The sequence below is a fragment of the Rousettus aegyptiacus genome, unplaced genomic scaffold (genome assembly GCF_014176215.1).
Source record: "Rousettus aegyptiacus isolate mRouAeg1 unplaced genomic scaffold, mRouAeg1.p scaffold_m13_p_5, whole genome shotgun sequence".
In the NCBI taxonomy this organism is placed as follows: domain Eukaryota; kingdom Metazoa; phylum Chordata; class Mammalia; order Chiroptera; family Pteropodidae; genus Rousettus; species Rousettus aegyptiacus.
Window position 1 is genome coordinate 34,940,730 of NW_023416308.1, and position 17,548 is coordinate 34,958,277.

The 17,548-nt window shown below is 48.6% G+C and overlaps 1 protein-coding gene across 8 annotated transcripts; it reads left to right on the forward strand.

The window, feature by feature from the left end:
- The first annotated feature begins 1,465 nt into the window (after positions 1-1,465).
- Positions 1,466-15,682, forward strand: ABCG4 (ATP binding cassette subfamily G member 4). 8 transcript variants are annotated; one of them, XR_001596220.2, is made up of 16 exons: positions 1,466-2,558; positions 3,147-3,396; positions 7,796-7,913; positions 8,029-8,161; positions 8,296-8,346; positions 8,564-8,709; positions 9,861-9,984; positions 10,112-10,226; positions 10,421-10,563; positions 11,416-11,514; positions 11,740-11,908; positions 12,005-12,105; positions 13,221-13,379; positions 13,534-13,652; positions 13,802-14,247; positions 15,427-15,682. XR_001596220.2 is itself a non-coding variant. In XM_016139368.2 (15 exons), the coding sequence occupies exons 2-15, from the start codon at positions 3,159-3,161 to the stop codon at positions 14,025-14,027; spliced, it is 1,941 nt and encodes a 646-aa protein (XP_015994854.1). In that variant the 5' UTR covers positions 1,466-2,558; positions 3,147-3,158; the 3' UTR covers positions 14,028-15,565. The 8 variants fall into 8 exon arrangements, 6 of the variants coding, with proteins under 6 accessions (XP_015994854.1, XP_015994855.1, XP_015994856.1 ...); XM_016139368.2 differs by having other exon boundaries at positions 13,802-15,565; XM_016139369.2 differs by lacking the exon at positions 1,466-2,558 and adding an exon at positions 2,644-2,842 and having other exon boundaries at positions 13,802-15,565.
- The last annotated feature ends 1,866 nt before the right edge of the window (positions 15,683-17,548 follow it).

Consider the following 17,548-nt stretch of genomic DNA (forward strand, 5'->3'; position numbering starts at 1 on the left):
TTTAAAAATATTAATGCTTTCATCTTACCTTAGAGATCAGCATTAACTGGTAAGTGTTATCCAGTTAACACTTTTAAAAGTTCCCCCGAGTAAAGCTAATTCTCAGCCAAGGCTGAGGACCACTGCTCTGGGGCATGGAGTGTGAATTCTAGAGTGTGAAAAACTATTATGAGACTTGGAAATATTGATCTCTGAAGATGGGGAAGCCTGCTTTCAGGTGGGGGACAGTGTGTTCCTATGCAATGAGAAGAAATTTTCCTGAGAATTGGAAAGCTGTAGATCAAGGAACGGAGGTGGGTGTCATTAGATATGGAGATTATCTTGGGGGAATGAAAAGTCTTTCTAGAAAATGGAGGCAGATGGTTGATTTGGGAATAAGATTTTGAGCTGCCTATAAAAAAGTAAAAACAAGGACTTGAGGGTTCAAGCACTACTCTGCTATCAACTAGATGTGTCTGTCCCCTTGGGCACATTGCTTAAATTCTCTATCCCTCAGTTTCTTTATCTCTAAAGTGAGATTGTAATACCTGCCTCAGAAGGATATTGTGAGGATTAAATGAGATAATGCCTGGTCCATAGTAGTTGCTCAATAAATGCAACTGTTGGGGCACCTATAGTAGAGCACAGGAGGTGTGGGGGGAGGAAGACTCTTTACTTTTAAGATTCTTTCAGATGGTCTAATAATCAAATAGACATGAGGCAGTTTAGCAGGAGAAAATGACCATGAAAATACATACATATGTATGAGAACTCTACATACGTGAGAGAATCAGAGACTCCACATGCATGAGAGATTCAAAGACAGAATAGAGAAATATGATATATATGACATCCTGTATTAGGAATGGGGGAAGGTACCTTGGGGGTCATTGCAGGATGATAAGAGCAGATGTTTGGTAATTAGAAGTTTGCCCTATAGATAGGTTAAATATAAATATAAATAATAGAAATATATATATGATAATCTGTTGTTATGGGAAGGTCCCTAATTCAGATTCCTCTAGATAGTTAAGGGGAGAAGGGTTCTCTTAAGTCTGCAGGGTCTTTGTTGCCTTTAGCTCAGAACAATTCACATACCACAGAGGAATATCTTGGTGTAACTCATTCTGAATTCCTACAGAGGTTACATTGGAGAATCAAGGATCCATCTAGAGAAGGAAAAGGTGGTATGAGGTGAGGGGAAGTTAGGGAGGGCTGGCTTCAAAATCCATCTAAACCTCACAGTTATGGGGTAGAACTTGGAGATGTCCTGCAGGGGCCCGATAGCTTCCAGGCTGTGGAGAGGCTGGAGGAGGAGGAGGAGAGGGGAGCAGGAGAGAGGTTTGACTGCTAGTAACCTCTCAACTGCTGCAGTGACGAGAAGCCTCATTGGTGGCAGCAGCAGTAGCCTCCCTTCCCATCTGTCTCTGCTGTGTGACAGGTGGGAATTTACAAGCTCAGGTCATTGTTTTTCAGCTGACTAACCTACTCGCCTCTTGAAGACGGGCTGGTGCGGACAGGAGCGAAGAGGAAATGCCCAAGAAACTGAGCAGGGGAAAAAGCCTTAGGAGAGCTCTGGGAACCTATGAAGGCTTATGGGATAAGGAGAATGAACATGTGATGAGAAGGTGCCACAGGCATGTGCCTGTCTTAAAGGCCCGTGTTTACCTGGGAGAATAAGGATTTCTACAGTTGGAGCAGGCAGAATTCTGGGTACCAGTTTAACCTTGGAGCTGCCTGCAAGCTCTCCCAAAGCAGCCACCCTTTGTCCCTTCGTAACTAGTCTCCTTGTCCTTAGAGAGGAGAAGGTGAGGGAGAGGAGGGAGGAGGATGTCCAATACTTGCTTTAAAAGCCTTTTTATGTAGTTTAGGGATTCCCCCGGGGAGAATCCTGAGCTCAAGGGCCAGAACTGAGGGAAACTGATTGGGAGACGGGGTGCAGACCAGCAGACAGATTTACAATCCCTTGAGAGGGATGAAATCTTTATTCCAATCCTCCCGACCACCACCACTGCTATTGTCTAGTCTGTAATCCTGGGACTTAAGTTCTCCTTTCCTCACTGCCTCTAAATGGGCCCTTTGCTGCCAACTCCTAGTCCTGGGTCCACAACTGCGCCCTTTCGGGCCCCCGCGACACCAGCGCTGCTCTCCTGTTGGCCATATTCGCGCCCGGCAGGCTGCGGGCAGGCGCGGGCCCTTTAAGAACAGCGGTACCGGCGATCGGTAGCTTCGTGGAAAGCACAGTCGCCCAGCTGGCTCAGGAGGATAAGGCACCGAGGACCAGGCTCGGGGACCCAGTGTGCACAGCCCAGGCGAGTCAGCGCTCGCCCCATGCGCCCATCTCCACCTGTCATCTCTCCTCTGACCTAAGGCCGGGGCTCTCCGCTGCAGCCCTCCCCGCCCCGGCCCCGCCCCAGCCCGGGGCTGCCGGGACCAGGAGCCGGGACGCGGGTGCTGCACCCAGAATTAAGTAAGGAGGAATCGGAGTCAACACCCTCGGCCCGTGACAGCGCTAAGCATCTCGGCCCTACACCGGCCCCGGGGCACGTCAAGGTGACTAGGCGTGCAGAAGATAGGAGGTGGGTAAGCCCTCCAGGAGGGGCTTAGTTGGCTGTGGGGGTTTTAAATCCCAGCTGAGCGCCTGTCTTTGGGGAGCGCGTGGGACCTGGATGCAGGTATAGGAGCTGGCCAGGGAATCGCGCCCAAGGATGGGGAGAGGCCCAGAGCTTCCTCTTCCTCCGCCTTCTCCTGGTGGATCCCGCTCTCACTTTACCTTATCTCCCAGCAGTCAGCCTCCGCTGGCTGGCCCTTCTTCCGCCCCGCCCCCTAACCATCCAGTCCCCAGGGGCTGCTGGCCCGCGGGGTAAGGAGATTAGAGTCGCCGCTGCGGGGAGGGAGCGGGTGACAGCTTCGAGGGGCTGGGCTGGGACCAGGTTGGGGTTAGGCTGCCTGGGACCGAGGAGAGGTCGGGAATGAACGTTGCTGCGCTGCATGTGGGAGGCAGGGAGAGGGCAGATGCTCAGGCAGTGGGAAGTGGGGTGCTCTCAGTGGCCGATCTGCCCTCAGAAGAAGGTGGAGAGTGGGGGCGGGGGCAGCATTAGAAAATAAGGGAGCTTTGAGCCGGGGCTTGGGGTTTGCCCGAAACTGAGCAGGCCCTCTCCCTGCAGGCCAGTGGCGTGATGGCGGAAAAGGCGCTGGAGGCCGTGGGCTGTGGACTAGGACCCGGGGCTGTGGCCATGGCTGTAGCGCTGGAGGACGGAGCAGAGCCCCCTGTACTGACCACACACTTGAAGAAGGTGGAGAACCACATCACCGAAGCCCAGCGCTTCTCCCACCTACCCAAGCGCTCAGCGGTGGACATAGAGTTCGTGGAGCTGTCCTATTCTGTGCGGGAGGGGCCCTGCTGGCGCAAACGCGGTAGGGAGCAGCCTAGTGGGGAGCTGTGGCTACCCTCTTCCCCCAGTGAGTTGCTTTTTCCAGAGCACAAGGCCTGGGTGTCCCCCGTTCTGCAAGTCCTGCACCAGTGGGCCTTGTGGGAACAAGGGGCTAAAATCTTAGCCCCTCACTGTGAATGCAATTGAGGTACCAGAGTCTGCCTTTCCTCCACACCTGTGAGCACTGTGAGACACCAGGTTTAATTGGTTATTGAAGCTTTCCTCTAAGTTGACACCATGACCTCTGGGCCTTGAGTTTTTCTTATTTCTTTTTAAATGGGATTCCTGCTTTTGAGTGCTGGCATGAGAAAGTGTGAGGGTGGGGTGTTGCAGGGGTTTAGTAATATCCTTTTACCTACAAAACACTGCTAATTTTTAAAGATATTCTTAGTCCTGTATCTTCTTTCTTGCCTAAGTTCTCTGAAGCAGGGAGGGTGAAGTTTTGGCAGGATAAATGACATCCCATGTTACTAATCAGGAAATAGGCTCAGGGAAGTTGAGGAACTTGACCCATGCCACACAGCTAATAAGTGGCAGTGCTGGGACCAGAAGCCAGGTTTTACAACTCTCCTTTCATTGTTCTGTCAACATAAGAATTTTCAGACCTATAGAAAAAAATTTATATGAGTTTTTTTAGAGTTTATTTGAGCTAAACTGAGGACATGCCCAGAAGCAAGACCTCAACAGACAGAAAATGCTCCAGAAAATGGCAGTTTGGCAGTTCTTTTTATACATTTAGAATCAAAGGAAAGAGCATAATTGGTAGTATATTAGGGAGGTGGAAGAAAGCAAAGTGGGGAAATCTCTGGAATATAACATTTACAGTAAATAGAAAACATTGAGGACTTTTGGTTCATGTGCTCCCATGAGGGTGGTTAAACCTTCCAGGGTCTGGAAAGGATTAATCTGGCATTTCAAAGGTGTGCTAACGTAGATGCACAGGAAAAATGGACAAGGCTCGCTTAAGGCAAAAACTGGAAGCTTAAGGAAGCTATAAGTAGGCCTGGGGTGTGACTACCCACCAAGACCTGCTCAGTTAGAAATTTATGATCAGATCACCCTGAGAGATCACTTTTGTTTACTGGGCTTGTCAGATTTGCAATGTGGCCCCCTGAGCTTGTCAAATTTACTACATAGCCCCTCTTTCGTTCACAGTTCATTTCTTTCTCTTAACTTTCCTGGTATAGCATTCCCATCTCCTCCTCTTTTCCCCCATCAGGATATGTGGGTAAGGTATGGAGCTCTGAGTTCCTTTGAACCCCAGCTATCCCCTGCATCTCCTGCCCTGGGCAGCTTGAGCTAGGAATAGAGAAGCTATTTTTTGTTTGTTTGTTTTTTGTTTTGTTTTGTTTTGTTTTGTTTCCAGAACCTGGGTAAGGGGCCAGGGTGGAGCTGGAACATTGTTCTTTGAGGTTTAAGAAATATATTTAGGGTACTTCTGAGCAGGGCTGAGCTTGAGCTGTCTTACATTCCCCACCATTACTCCAATGAGTAACCAAAAGCTTGTAAGACCTGAACAAATGGAAACTGAGGCATCTGGGCTTCTTGCCCAGCACCTTATCCCTAAGTAGCCTCTCACAGTCCTGAGATCAGCTCTGGGCAAAATGAGGGGGTAGTTGTTAATTTCTTAGCCCTCATTTACTCTCAGTTTTAAGGAGAATGAAGATTAAAAAGAAACACGGCTATATGGGCCAGCTCTCTGGTTGCTTCAACCGACAAGCTACAAAATTGGCACCTGTGACCTGGCCCTACCCTTCTTTTGGCCTTACCAGCTCCATTTTGCTCTATTGTCTATTTTGCTAACTCTTCCGTCCCTTACCCCTTCCCCTTTTCCTGCCCTCTGTCCTCCTCTCTCTGACTTTTCTTTTCACTTGAATCCCTCTCTCCGTCTGTGGAGGGCAAAAGCAATTGCATGTAAGCAGAAAGGGAAAAGAGAAAGGAATGTGGAGAGAGGGAGATGTCTGTCTTTTCCAGGTAAGGATTTGTCACCAGTCTCCCCTAATTATTTGTGATGCATCTTGTTTTTCATAACACTTTCCTATTAATTATTAATTACTCACTTAATATTCACAATAACCCTATGTGTCCTTGAGAGGAGATATTACTATCTTTATGTTATAGATGAAGAAATGGAGGCACTGAAAAATTAAATGACTTAAAATTACAAAGAGAGTTATTGACTGAGGTGGGGCTAGAGCTCTGTTGTTTCTCTGCTCGAAGTCCTGCCTGGTAGGCCCCTTCCATGCTGAGCAGTTATGGTATAGCAGAAATCCGAAGACATGGGCCACTTGTAAGCTGTGTGACCTTGGGCAGGCTGCTTACCTTCTTTTGGCCTCGCTTTTCTCTTCTGTAAACTGAGATGATAAGAATACCCACTGCTTAGGCTTGTTTTGAAGCTTAGTTGAGATTTTATCTGTAAAAATGCTTTGCAAAAGGCAAGATGATATTTGTATTAGGCATCAGTGTTTAATCTTGTGCTTGGCTGTGATTAAGTGGGGGGAGGTTTATCATTGCCAATTTCTTCCCCTGCAAAAGAAATCATTTCCTAAGAGTGGCTCTGAAAGGCATATGCTGAGGTACACAAGCACACATCTTTCTGATTGACAATGATGATGACTGAGGCACAGGGCTGGAACCCATGACTTCCCCTCTCTCAGTAAGGAACTTGCTGTGTGACCTTGGGTGAGTCACTGGATGTTCCTGGGCCCCAGTTGCCTCATCCATGTTGCTATTGAAACAACTGAGTAATGAGCTTTATAGATTGTAAAGCACCATTCAAGCAGTTGGTATGATCAGGACTCCACAGTGAGTAGCAGATCCCCTTCTGACAGGATATCCCAGAGTGCTGTGGTGGGAGGCTGAAAGATCACATCCCTTCAGTGTGTCTGCTAAGGAGGTAGAGTGGAGAGGGAATTGAATTCTATGGGGGTCGAAGAGGGTGGTAATAAACAAAGTACATGGTAAGGGATTGGTGTTTCAGCCTCACTGAGGCAGGTCTGCAAGCATACTAGGCATGGCTCGCCTCATTGGCTTCATCTTTCCTTTCCACCCCCTTGTCTCACCAGGTAACCCATGTTGTCTCTGCCTTCTGCTCCCTGGATTGTATTATGTATATGCTCTTACATGGCAGAGCTTTTCCTCTCAAAGCCTGGAGAACCTCTGCCTTCCCTTCCCATTTTGGAATGCTTCTCATTCTTTAAGACTTAGTGCAAATGCCACCTCTTCCATGAAGCCATTCCTGATTTTTCTCTTGCCCCTCTGCTCTCATCAATTCACATTGTCTACATCCTGCACTATTTATACTTTTGTTATAACCCTTATTTTATCTTTTCTTAGATCCATAGATGTTTTTCATCTTTTTCACATAAATTATGACCTTCTTGAGTGTAGGAGCTGTGTCCTAATTTTTTTGTCCAGTGTTTGTTACAGAGCTTGGAATGTAGTAAATATCAATAACCATTAGTCAAATATAATTAATAATTAAATGTCACTTTTTTTTATAGTGTACTCTATGTGCGAAGCACTGTTATATGCTTTATATATTATCTCATTAAATCTTTATGAAAGCCCTATGAGATAGGTACTATCATCCTCATTTTACAGATAAGGGGCCTGGAGCTCAGAGAGGTTAAGCACTTGCTCGAGGTCATACAACTGGTAAGTGTGGAGCCAGAATTTGATCTTAGATCCACCTGACTAAGTGAATGAAAGATGAGATTTTCCTGGGCCACGTAGGGGCTGCAGAGTCAAGCATGGTGGGCAGAGAGAACACAAAAAAAGAAGGCCTTCTGAGAAAGAGGCCAAAGCTCTGAGAACACACGTTCATAGAACAAACACTTAATGAGCATCTAGTACATGCCAGACAGTATGCTGAGGTTACAAAGATGAGTAAGACACAGACCCTGCTCCCAAGGAGATCACTGGCTAAGAAGCTAGCAGAGGTGGGGAAGAACAGGCACAGCAAGTAACAAGCATGCTGGCGTATGAGAAGTGAACACGGAGGACACTCAGCCAGCATGGGATGGATCATTGAGAAAGTCTTCCTGGAGGGGGTGAGAGAGTGACTGCTGTGTTTATAGGAGATGAACAGGGTCTTCTATAACCTTGATTGTCCTCTCCATGTACATCCGTGAAATGTAGGGTTTTACCCCATGGCCTTCAGAAGATTATTGTCACCTCTGATACTTTGACATTAGTACTAGTCACTTCTAGGGGAACAGGATGAGAGGGTTTGGATTATTGTAGGAGCTCTCCTCCATCCTAACCAATTCACACTGAGTAGGGACTGCCTGTTTCACTGATAGTCACGGCTGCTCCTAAAAGCTTGGAATGCCTCTGTTCACTATAGCCATTGTCAAAAGTTCCTTCCTTCCTCACTTCAGGTTATAAGACCCTCCTCAAGTGCCTATCAGGTAAATTCTGCCGCCGGGAGCTGATTGGCATCATGGGACCCTCAGGGGCTGGCAAGTCCACATTCATGAACATCTTGGCAGGATACAGGTAAGGATTAGACTAGAGTGGAATGGGGGCAGGACCCAGGAAGAACGATCCCCTGGGGAGCACAGAAGGTATTCTGAAATAGCCTTGACTCTCATCCCGACTGATGTTCCTGCAGGGAGTCTGGAATGAAGGGGCAGATCCTAGTCAATGGGAGGCCTAGGGAACTGAGGACCTTCCGCAAAATGTCTTGTTACATCATGCAGGATGACATGCTGTTGCCACATCTCACAGTGTTGGAGGCCATGATGGTGAGGACTGGATTTCCATCTTGTCTTCCCAGTTGCCCCATCTGTCTGCTGTCCCTGTTCTCCTCATTGGCTAAGGGGTCAAGGTAGAGCCCCCCTATAATACATATCTGACCTGTCTATTCTCTGGGCCCCAGGTCTCTGCTAACCTGAAGCTGAGTGAGAAACAAGAAGTAAAGAAGGAGCTGGTGAGTGGGGAAGGGGAAGGAGAAGGGGAGGGGAAGGGAATGGGAAAGCCATTCATTTTAGTGTTACTGAGTTCTGGGCCCAGAGTTGGGGGATGCAACAGTGGTGGCCAAGGCTGGCACATTAGACTTAAGGGAGGTGCTGATTTAAACTGGGGTGATGCCCAGGGAAGCAGAGACTCTGAAGCTGATCTGGGGTGGGTGGGGTGGGCTGGGCCAGGTGACAGAGATCCTGACAGCACTGGGCCTGATGTCCTGCTCCCACACGAGGACAGCCCTGCTCTCCGGAGGCCAGAGGAAGCGCCTGGCCATCGCCCTGGAGCTGGTCAACAACCCACCTGTCATGTTCTTTGATGAGCCCACCAGGTAGTTCTCCCCCTCCTCTCCCACTAGGATGCCCCCTCTCCTCATCCCTGAGCCCAGGCTGGAGGCTGCATCTGCTTCACTGCTGGAGACTAGAGCCTGTGTTTGCAGCCTCCTGGCGGCCAGATAAGGGCTTATTCTGCACCTTCATGTCTACCAATCCTGTTGCCATAATGGCCCTATCGTTCACCCAGGCAGAAATCCCAATGTCCTCCTTGACTGATACTTCCCTCTTCTCTCCCTGACAGCCAATCAGTCATCAAGTTCTGTTGATTCTACCTTCTTTTGCCATCTCTCAGATTCACCCCATCTCTATCCCTAGTGCCAGTGCTCAAGTTCAGGACATCAACTCTTGTCTGCATTTCTGCAACAGACTCCTATTTCCTCATCTCCAGTTTCTCCAAGCCAATCTTTTCTCCAAGCTGTAGGCAGAGTGAACTTTCTGAAAGACAAGTCTGATGGTTCTCACTCCCCTGCTTGACAACATGCAATGATGCCCATTTACCCTCAGAATAAAGTCAGAAGACTTAAAAGGTTCTGCTCTGAACTGACTTCTCTGGCCTCATGGCTTGCTTCATACTGTCTTGTATTTTATGCTCTAATAATATTGAATTGCTCATAATTCCTTATTCGAGCCATGTATTTCATGCCTCTAAGCTTTGCACATGCTGTCTTCTGCCTGCAATGCCCATTACCACCGTGCCTGCCTTTCCACCTTCACCTGACTTAGTTCTGTCTTGTTACAGACTTACTTAGGAACCTTATTTGACTACCCTACAACATCTTTATACAGCATAGCTGAATTCTCTCTCTTTCACTCCATGTTTCCATAGCATGTTCCACATTATCTCAAATGATCTGTGTATTTATCTCTCCCTCTTGACTAGTGTCTGTGACTTACTTATTCATCATTGTAATGCCAGTGCCTGGCATTCAACAGGTGGTCAGTATATGCTGTTAAACTGCACAATGTTTTGGGCTTCTCAGTACCTCCACATGCCTGAATCTTATAGTATGTACATGGTATAGGGGTAGCCAGAGTAACCCCTTCCTGCCAGCTCCATCCCCTTTATAGTAGCTGTCCCACCCCAAACATTCCTTTCTCTTGTCTCTGCCCATCTCACTCCACTCTCTGGTGGCCTCTCTCTGGACAGTGGTCTGGACAGTGCCTCCTGTTTCCAAGTGGTGTCCCTCATGAAATCTCTGGCCCAGGGGGGCCGTACCATCATCTGTACCATCCACCAGCCCAGTGCCAAGCTTTTTGAGATGTTTGACAAGGTGAGTGTCTCTGGTCCTCAAACATGATCGGTGTGTGATGGGAAGAGTGAAGAGGGTCAAGAGAGGTGTGGTGGAGCCTACCTGGCCCACTGGTCTTGTTTTCTTCATCTTTCTCTTTCCTACTCAGCTCTACATCCTGAGCCAAGGTCAGTGCATCTTCAAGGGCATGGTCACCAACCTGATCCCCTATCTGAAGGGGCTTGGCTTGCACTGCCCCACCTACCACAACCCGGCTGACTTCAGTGAGTGGGAGACTGTTGGTAGGGGCTGGGATGTGATGCTGGGGCCAAACCTGGTGACTTGGGTCAGGCAGTCAGGCCTCTTGGGGTCAGAGATCTCACTATTACCTGCTTTCCCCACATATCCAAGGAGGGGCTGGCTTGACCTTGGGAACCAAGGGTAGAGCTCAGCTGAGCACTACCTTTTTGTTCCCCAGTCATTGAAGTAGCCTCTGGTGAGTACGGAGACCTGAATCCCATGCTGTTTAGGGCTGTGCAAAATGGGCTGTGTGCCATGGCTGAGAAGAAGAGCAGCCCTGAGAAGAATGAGGTCGCTGCCGCCTGCCCCACTTGCCCTCCAGTAAGTAAGGGTGAAGAAGGCAGAGTGTAGAGCAGGGGGCAGGAGTAGGGGACCATGACAATGGTCCTTCCAAAAGGCTATCCCTTGGAGGCATCACAACCATTGGGTATTAGAATAGACCTACTATTAACAGCTGTGTGACTTTGGGCACCTTACTTAAACCTCTTTGAGCTTCTGCTTTTTTGTTCATTTATTCTTTCAGCAAATTCTTACTAAGCATATGTAGTATGTCATCCCCTGTGTAGGCACAGTACCACCTGGTAAATAAGACTGATGCTGTCTCTGGCCTCATGGCCACTGTAGATTGCTGTCATCTCTAACCTGGGGGTGATGATACTTACCTCACAGGGTTATTGGATGACTAAGATCATCACATAAAGCTCTTTGCACTGTAGCTGGTTACAACTGGCATTTGTTTAGTGCCAATTTTCTTTCTTAAATGAGATACTATAATCCTTGAAAACCATAAGTGTTATCTTATTATTGTCATTGTTATTATTGTTGTTAAAAAAAAATATTGTGAAACTGGTGGCATAAAGATACTATACCCTTAAAGTAAATGTTTTTCAATGGATTAAAAAGAAGAAAAGTTACTGATCTACTAGTTGCCCCTGTGGGTATCCCTGACTCCCTTTCTATCTCCTCCTTTCCAAGTTTTTACCCCTTATTGTGTGTCTCTCTGAATCATAGCCTGAGGCCAGCTTCCAGGTACAGAACTCAATGGTGGAGACTTCTTCAGTACACCTGGAGGACCCTTTGCCTTGGGGAAGGGCTCAGGGGTTTTCCCATTCATGGGGCTGGATACGCAGTGGGTGGATATGTAGGCTCATCAATCCAATTTTCTCTCCCCAGGAAGTGGATGCCATTGAAAGCCACACCTTTGCCACTAGTACCTTCACACAGTTCTGCATTCTCTTCAAGAGGACTTTCTTGTCCATCCTCAGGGACACGGTGAGGCTTCAAGTTGGGGGAGAGGAGGCTGGCAAAGATATAGCCTTTGGGACCATAAGATCTCAACAGCTGGGATGGGAATGGGGTCCCTTCCCCAGTAGCAACCCCCAGTACACCTATAAGTCTATGTGCCTGTGAGGGCGGCTCTGAGTTCCTGCTCCAGTGTGGCTGCCCATTCCTGGCCTGTGACCCATCCCCTCTCCTAGTGACGACCCCATCACACAGGTCCTGACCCACCTGCGGTTCATGTCCCATGTGGTGATTGGCGTGCTCATTGGTCTCCTCTACCTGCACATTGGTGACGATGCCAGCAAAGTCTTCAACAACACCGGCTGCCTCTTCTTCTCCATGCTGTTCCTCATGTTTGCTGCCCTTATGCCAACTGTGCTCACCTGTGAGCTGAGCTGCCCCGGGCAGGGGTGGGGATGCTGGGGCTTGGGATAGGAACCAGGGTGTCAGCCAGCTGTGTTTAATCTGCCTGTGTCCTCAGTCCCCTTAGAGATGGCCGTCTTTATGAGAGAGCATCTCAACTACTGGTATAGCCTCAAAGCATATTACTTGGCCAAGACCATGGCTGATGTGCCCTTTCAGGTGAGACTCTTCCTTTCATCTGCCCGCTGCCTCCCTCCTGTCTTGCTCCTTCTGTCCTTGCTCACTGGCCTCCCTCACCCTTGTCATCTGTCATCTTTTCTTTACTTCTACTCACTTAGCAAATAAGTGATGAGTACCTACCATGCACCAAGTTCTATGCCAGGCACTAAGATCACAGCAGTGAACAAGACGGATATAGTCTTAACCTTATGGAACTTATATTCTAATGGTAATGGATGACAAACAGAAAATGATGAAAATAATAACACTACGAATGACTCTGTAAATCTTCTTTGAAGTGGCAGAGAATAGTGTTGACTCTGGAGCCTTACTGCTGACTTGTTAGCTGTGGAATGTTGGGCAAGTCATCTGCTTTCTTTGCTTCAGTGTCCCATCTATAAAATGGAATGACAGTAGTATCTACCTTGGAATGTTTGTGAGAATTGAATGCGTTAATACAAGTAAAGTACTTAGAATGGTGCTTGACACATACTAACGTGCCCAATAAGTGTTAGCTGTTTGGGGTTGTTGTTATAGCACCCTGTTTCAAGCACTAGGGCCACCAATAATCTATAGGGTGCCTTTTTGCAAATTAGAAAAAAGTACCCCTTCTTCAGGGTGGATGTTGCATTGTGCCAGAGTACGTGGCTTAGTGAGAAGAGCACGGCAGGATCCCAGCCTCTGGCTGCCTCTTGGTTGGGTATCCTTGTGTAGGGAAAAACCTGCATGACTGTTTGCAGTAGCCATGCTCCCTGCCCTCCAGGAGTTGAGAGCTCATAGAGGGACAAAACTCACCTGTAGAGTTAATTAACAATACAAGGAATAAGCTGGTTTAGATGGGAAGGACTTCAGGAACTCAGAGGATGGAGAAGTCACCATGCTTGAACTGTTTGGAGTGGGCCTAATGAAAGAAGTGAGACTAGAAGATGAATGAGGTTCAGATGGCCAGGGAAGAAGGGGACATGTGAACCTGGGGTGGGGGCAGCATGAACAAGACTAAGCATGGGCACTCTAGGAGTAATTGTTCTACAGGCTCCTGCCCAGCTAGAGTGGAGGGTCTTGGTTGCCGGGCCTCTGGCTTACAGCGCACTGCCTAGCCCTATGGCATTCTCCAGGTGGTGTGCCCGGTGGTATACTGCAGCATTGTATACTGGATGACAGGCCAGCCAGCCGAGACCAGCCGCTTCCTGCTCTTCTCAGCCCTGGCCACTGCCACAGCCTTGGTGGCCCAGTCTTTGGGACTGCTAATTGGAGCTGCCTCCAACTCTCTACAGGTGGGAAAGCTGACAGGTGGGGACCCTTGAGAGGGGAGGAAGCAGGGATGATATAAAGAGTGGGAGAGATCTACAGGAAACTCTGGGGTTTCTCCAGTCCTGGGTCTGTCCTGGTCACCCTTGTGATGGTCTGGTCCCCTTCCCTCCCCTTCAGGTGGCCACGTTTGTGGGCCCAGTTACCGCCATCCCTGTCCTCTTGTTCTCCGGTTTCTTTGTCAGCTTCAAGACCATCCCCACTTACCTGCAATGGAGCTCCTACCTCTCCTACGTCAGGTCAGTGCAACTTCCCTGCCCATCTGCCCCTGCTCCTTCCTGTAGGAGGCCATGCCCCAAGGATCAGAAAGTTGCATCTGGGCTCTAGCATTTTGCTTAGGGAGCAGTGACCCTACTCTATATCCTGCTCTGATGCTCCTGTTGCCTAGGTATGGCTTTGAGGGTGTGATTCTGACTATCTACGGCATGGAACGAGGAGACCTGACCTGCTCAGAGGAGCGATGCCCTTTCCGGGAGCCACAGAGTATCCTCCGGGCACTGGATGTGGAGGATGCTAAGCTCTACATGGACTTCCTGGTCTTGGGCATCTTTTTCCTGGCCCTGAGGCTACTTGCATACCTTGTGCTCCGGTATCGCGTCAAGTCGGAAAGATAGAGCATTGCCCTGGCCTGCACCCCAGCCCCCACAGCAGGAAGCCCCCAGCCCTTTGGGACTGTTTTAACCTTGTAGACTTGGGTACTGGTTGCTGGCACAGCCACCCTCTTGTCTCAGCTCCTCTACAAGCTGGCTGTTGGACTGTGCTCCCAGCTGTGGCACTGGGAGTGGAGGCTCCAGCCCTCCTTGCTGTGCTCAGGAGTCTTCTCAAGTTGATATGGTTTGTAGTTTCCTCCCTTCTCTCTCCAACATCTGCATGCAAAGACCACTAGGAGGCTACCACCCTTCTTCCTGCCCTTGGCATCCTCCTCTGTTGTCTGCCTAGGAGCCTCAGGCTCTCCAGGCCCCCACCTATAACTGACCAAAGTGGCCTACCCTGGGGGTCCTCACCACACAAGTGTTTGTAAATTGAGTTGTTACAAGGTTGGAGTTCCAGGGCTGGGCCCTGGTGGGGTCCCCTGGAAGTCCCGTTTGGATGCTGGAACGGAGCAGGGAAGGACTCTGGAAGTCTCTCCCTCTTCCTCCCCACTCCTCATTTCCAGACCCTGGCTGATTTGGACAGTCTACAAGGACAGAAGCTGGGTTTTCTGTCTGGGTCATCCCTTCCTAATCCCGGGGATTGGAGAGGCCTGGGGCCATAGGATGCTGCTTCCTCTTCCCCATCACCTGATGGCACCTCTGCAATAATGTCTGTGTTTCTCTCCCATCTGCCACTGGAAGTAGAGAATGCACTTTATTCTGGGGAGTGAGCGGGAGAAGACCCAAGTCTCCTTTCTCACTCCTCCTGCCTCACGGTCCTCCAGTGCTTCCTTCCCTCTCCAAAGTTATAGGCACATACATGCGAACAGGCAATCTTAGCCCTATGTCCCCTCATTGTCCCCTATGGCTCAGAGGAAGAGTGATAGTGGTGTGGTGATGGTGATGGTGGTGGTGGTGGTGGGTGCTATGGGGAGGGTAGTGCTAACCTTCTCCTGGGGGTCCTGCTTTGACTAATGATGAGGCTGGTGCTGCCCAGGGCATCTTCCGAATCTGCAGATGTCTACCCCGCAGTCTTCCCTCTCTCCCAAACAAGGGGCGGCACAGGACACTAGCTCCCTGGAGTTCAGGACCTAACATAAGCACAAGCATGGGCATAAGCTGGCCTTGGCCATTGCTACCCCATGGCCCTTCTTTTGTTCGTCAAGCTGGCATTCTTACTCCTCCACCCCTTCCCCAGCCACTTGCTGTTCATTCAAACTCCTGTCCATGTCTCCCTACCCTCTTCCCATCAACCAGGGTGGCCCATGGGCATTCCCTAAGCAGCATGCCCTGGCCATCAGGGTGACAGATGTACCTGGAGCATGTCTGGCTTTCCTAGTGGATCCAGGCTCATTCTACTTTTGATTTTTCCTTCCCCCAGGGCTCTTTTCAATCCTTATTCCTGGTGCATACCTCTTTACCTTCCCTTTCCCTGCTACGGATTCTCGCCATTACACAGAGATGCCAGTTGTATTTGTGGGATTTCACCCATTATTAATAAAACATATATTTATACAGTATACAATGTGTAAAAGTGTATGGGTCTGGCAGTTGGTACCATGGGCTGTGAAGGGGTCTTCAAAGCACTTGGCAAGAAGTCTGTGAGTTTTAGGGAGCCTGTGGTAGGGGAGGGTAAGTCCTAGGTATATGTCAAGTTACTGAATGTGTATTCTATGAAATATCTGTATTATATTTTACATTTTACAAATACTTCATGTTTATTATCTCAAGAAAGTCTCATGTCAACCCTGCATTATCCCTCATAACAACCCACTTTGCAGATGAGAGAACTGAGACTTGGGTTAAGTCACTTGTCCAAGGACCCTTACCTAATAGAGGTAGAACCAGGCCTGGGAATCAGGTCTTCTGCCCCCAGACTCTTCATTCTTGATATTTGCCAATGACACTGTTTATGGTGGATCTGCAGGTTTTATGTTGGTGCCCTGTGTCTATTGCATGGGCGTGTTCTTAAGGGAGTGATACATGACTTTCTCTTGAGAACTCACTGAGCCCTGGTTGTGTCTATGGGGAGGTGGGTGAGGGCTGGGGTTAGTAGTCCTGAAGGACAATGAGAAGTAGGAAAACTCCTGCAGCCTAAGCTCTAGGTTGAGAGTGGCAGGGAATTCACTGACTCACCCCAGCTTTCCTCTTCTCTTTCTCTCTTCTTATCTATTGGGCCACATTTATCAGGCCAAGCCATCAGCCACCAGGACTGCAGTTAGGTCTGGTAGCCTGAGGTTTAGAGTAGGCAATTGTTCAGAAGTCTTTGAGGGACCCAAGAAGCAGCATATTGTCTCATTCTCTTCTGTTCTGATCCTGAAGCCCAGGGACTGAAGAAAGGGACTGGCGTCAACCTTGTCAGCTGCCTGGACACTTAAATTGTGCCATGTGTGGAGCTAAGTGCCCCAAACTAGATTTGACTCCAATCTCTGATTAGGTGCTTCTCTGGAGATGGGCTGACTTTGTTTCTTATGGGGGTTGGGAGTATGAGTAGGAAATGGAAAGAAGTCCAATTCCTGGTATTCTAGCTAGGTTTAGGGGGCATTCTGGGTGCCGTCTTCTCCCTGCAGTAATACCAGTATATGGCTCCTTATGGTGGCACAAAATTTTTAAGATTCTTCATCTTTACTCTTTCTCTTTTAAAATGCAAACACTCCTGAAAGACTAAAACATTTACACATTCACACATTTGTAAGTTCTCCTGGGAACTAAGGAAATGAACAGCTAATCTGGGGCTAGCAAAGGCCATTCAGGCACAGAGAATAGTTGCAGAGTGGCTCACATATTTTCGAAGAAAGCTCTTTTGATTCTTACAGCAACCCCAAGGGGCTACTAGGATAAGTATTATCATTTTGTCCTTTTACAGAGAAGGAAACCAAGGCTTGGATAAGTGACTCGAGTAAGCTCTCAAGATATAGTGCTTTTGCCACTATGAAGCACCTGTAATTTGTCCCATTAGTGCCAGAAACCTGCACAGGTGAGGTATGAATACTCCCTGCGCAACCAGGCAGGTTTTGAAATGGACCCATTTGCTTTGAGTACCAACCTTCACGGACTTGGAGATCATCTTAAATGTAGCCACCTCTGTATCACAGCCTGTGCAAGGTGTTGAAGAACAGAAATGACCAAGACTATTCTCTATGTGACGGCTGTACAGCACCTGGCATCCCATCCTGAGGTCAGATGATAGAGCACATGCTCACAGCATGACTCACAGTATTTCAGTCTGCAAGAGGCTAGTCAAATTAAATGTTATTGATAAAGCCTACAAGACTATCTAATGCCTAGGAGTTGGGGGAGGGGAACAGCTTGCTCTGAGCTGTGCCTAGTAACTGCAGCTGCAGCTGGGAGCTTGTCTGTTTCTCATGGCTAGTTAAGTAAAGTAAAGCTAAATGAGAACCCAGGCCCCAAATGGGCCTCTGGTCACCCCTGGGACCATATTCATAGGGTTGCTCTACTTTCCCCAATCCTTTTCTACTCCCCTTTCAGAACTTCTCTTGAAA

Bases quoted from the DNA above. Each gene is read 5' to 3' on its own strand.
- ABCG4 (XM_016139368.2), top strand. From the start codon at position 3,159: ATGGCGGAAAAGGCGCTGGAGGCCGTGGGCTGTGGACTAGGACCCGGG. The intron at 8,162-8,295 runs GTGAGGACTGGA...TCTGGGCCCCAG, and splicing joins CAGTGTTGGAGGCCATGATG to GTCTCTGCTAACCTGAAGCT. The intron at 13,380-13,533 runs GTGGGAAAGCTG...CCTCCCCTTCAG, and splicing joins CTGCCTCCAACTCTCTACAG to GTGGCCACGTTTGTGGGCCC.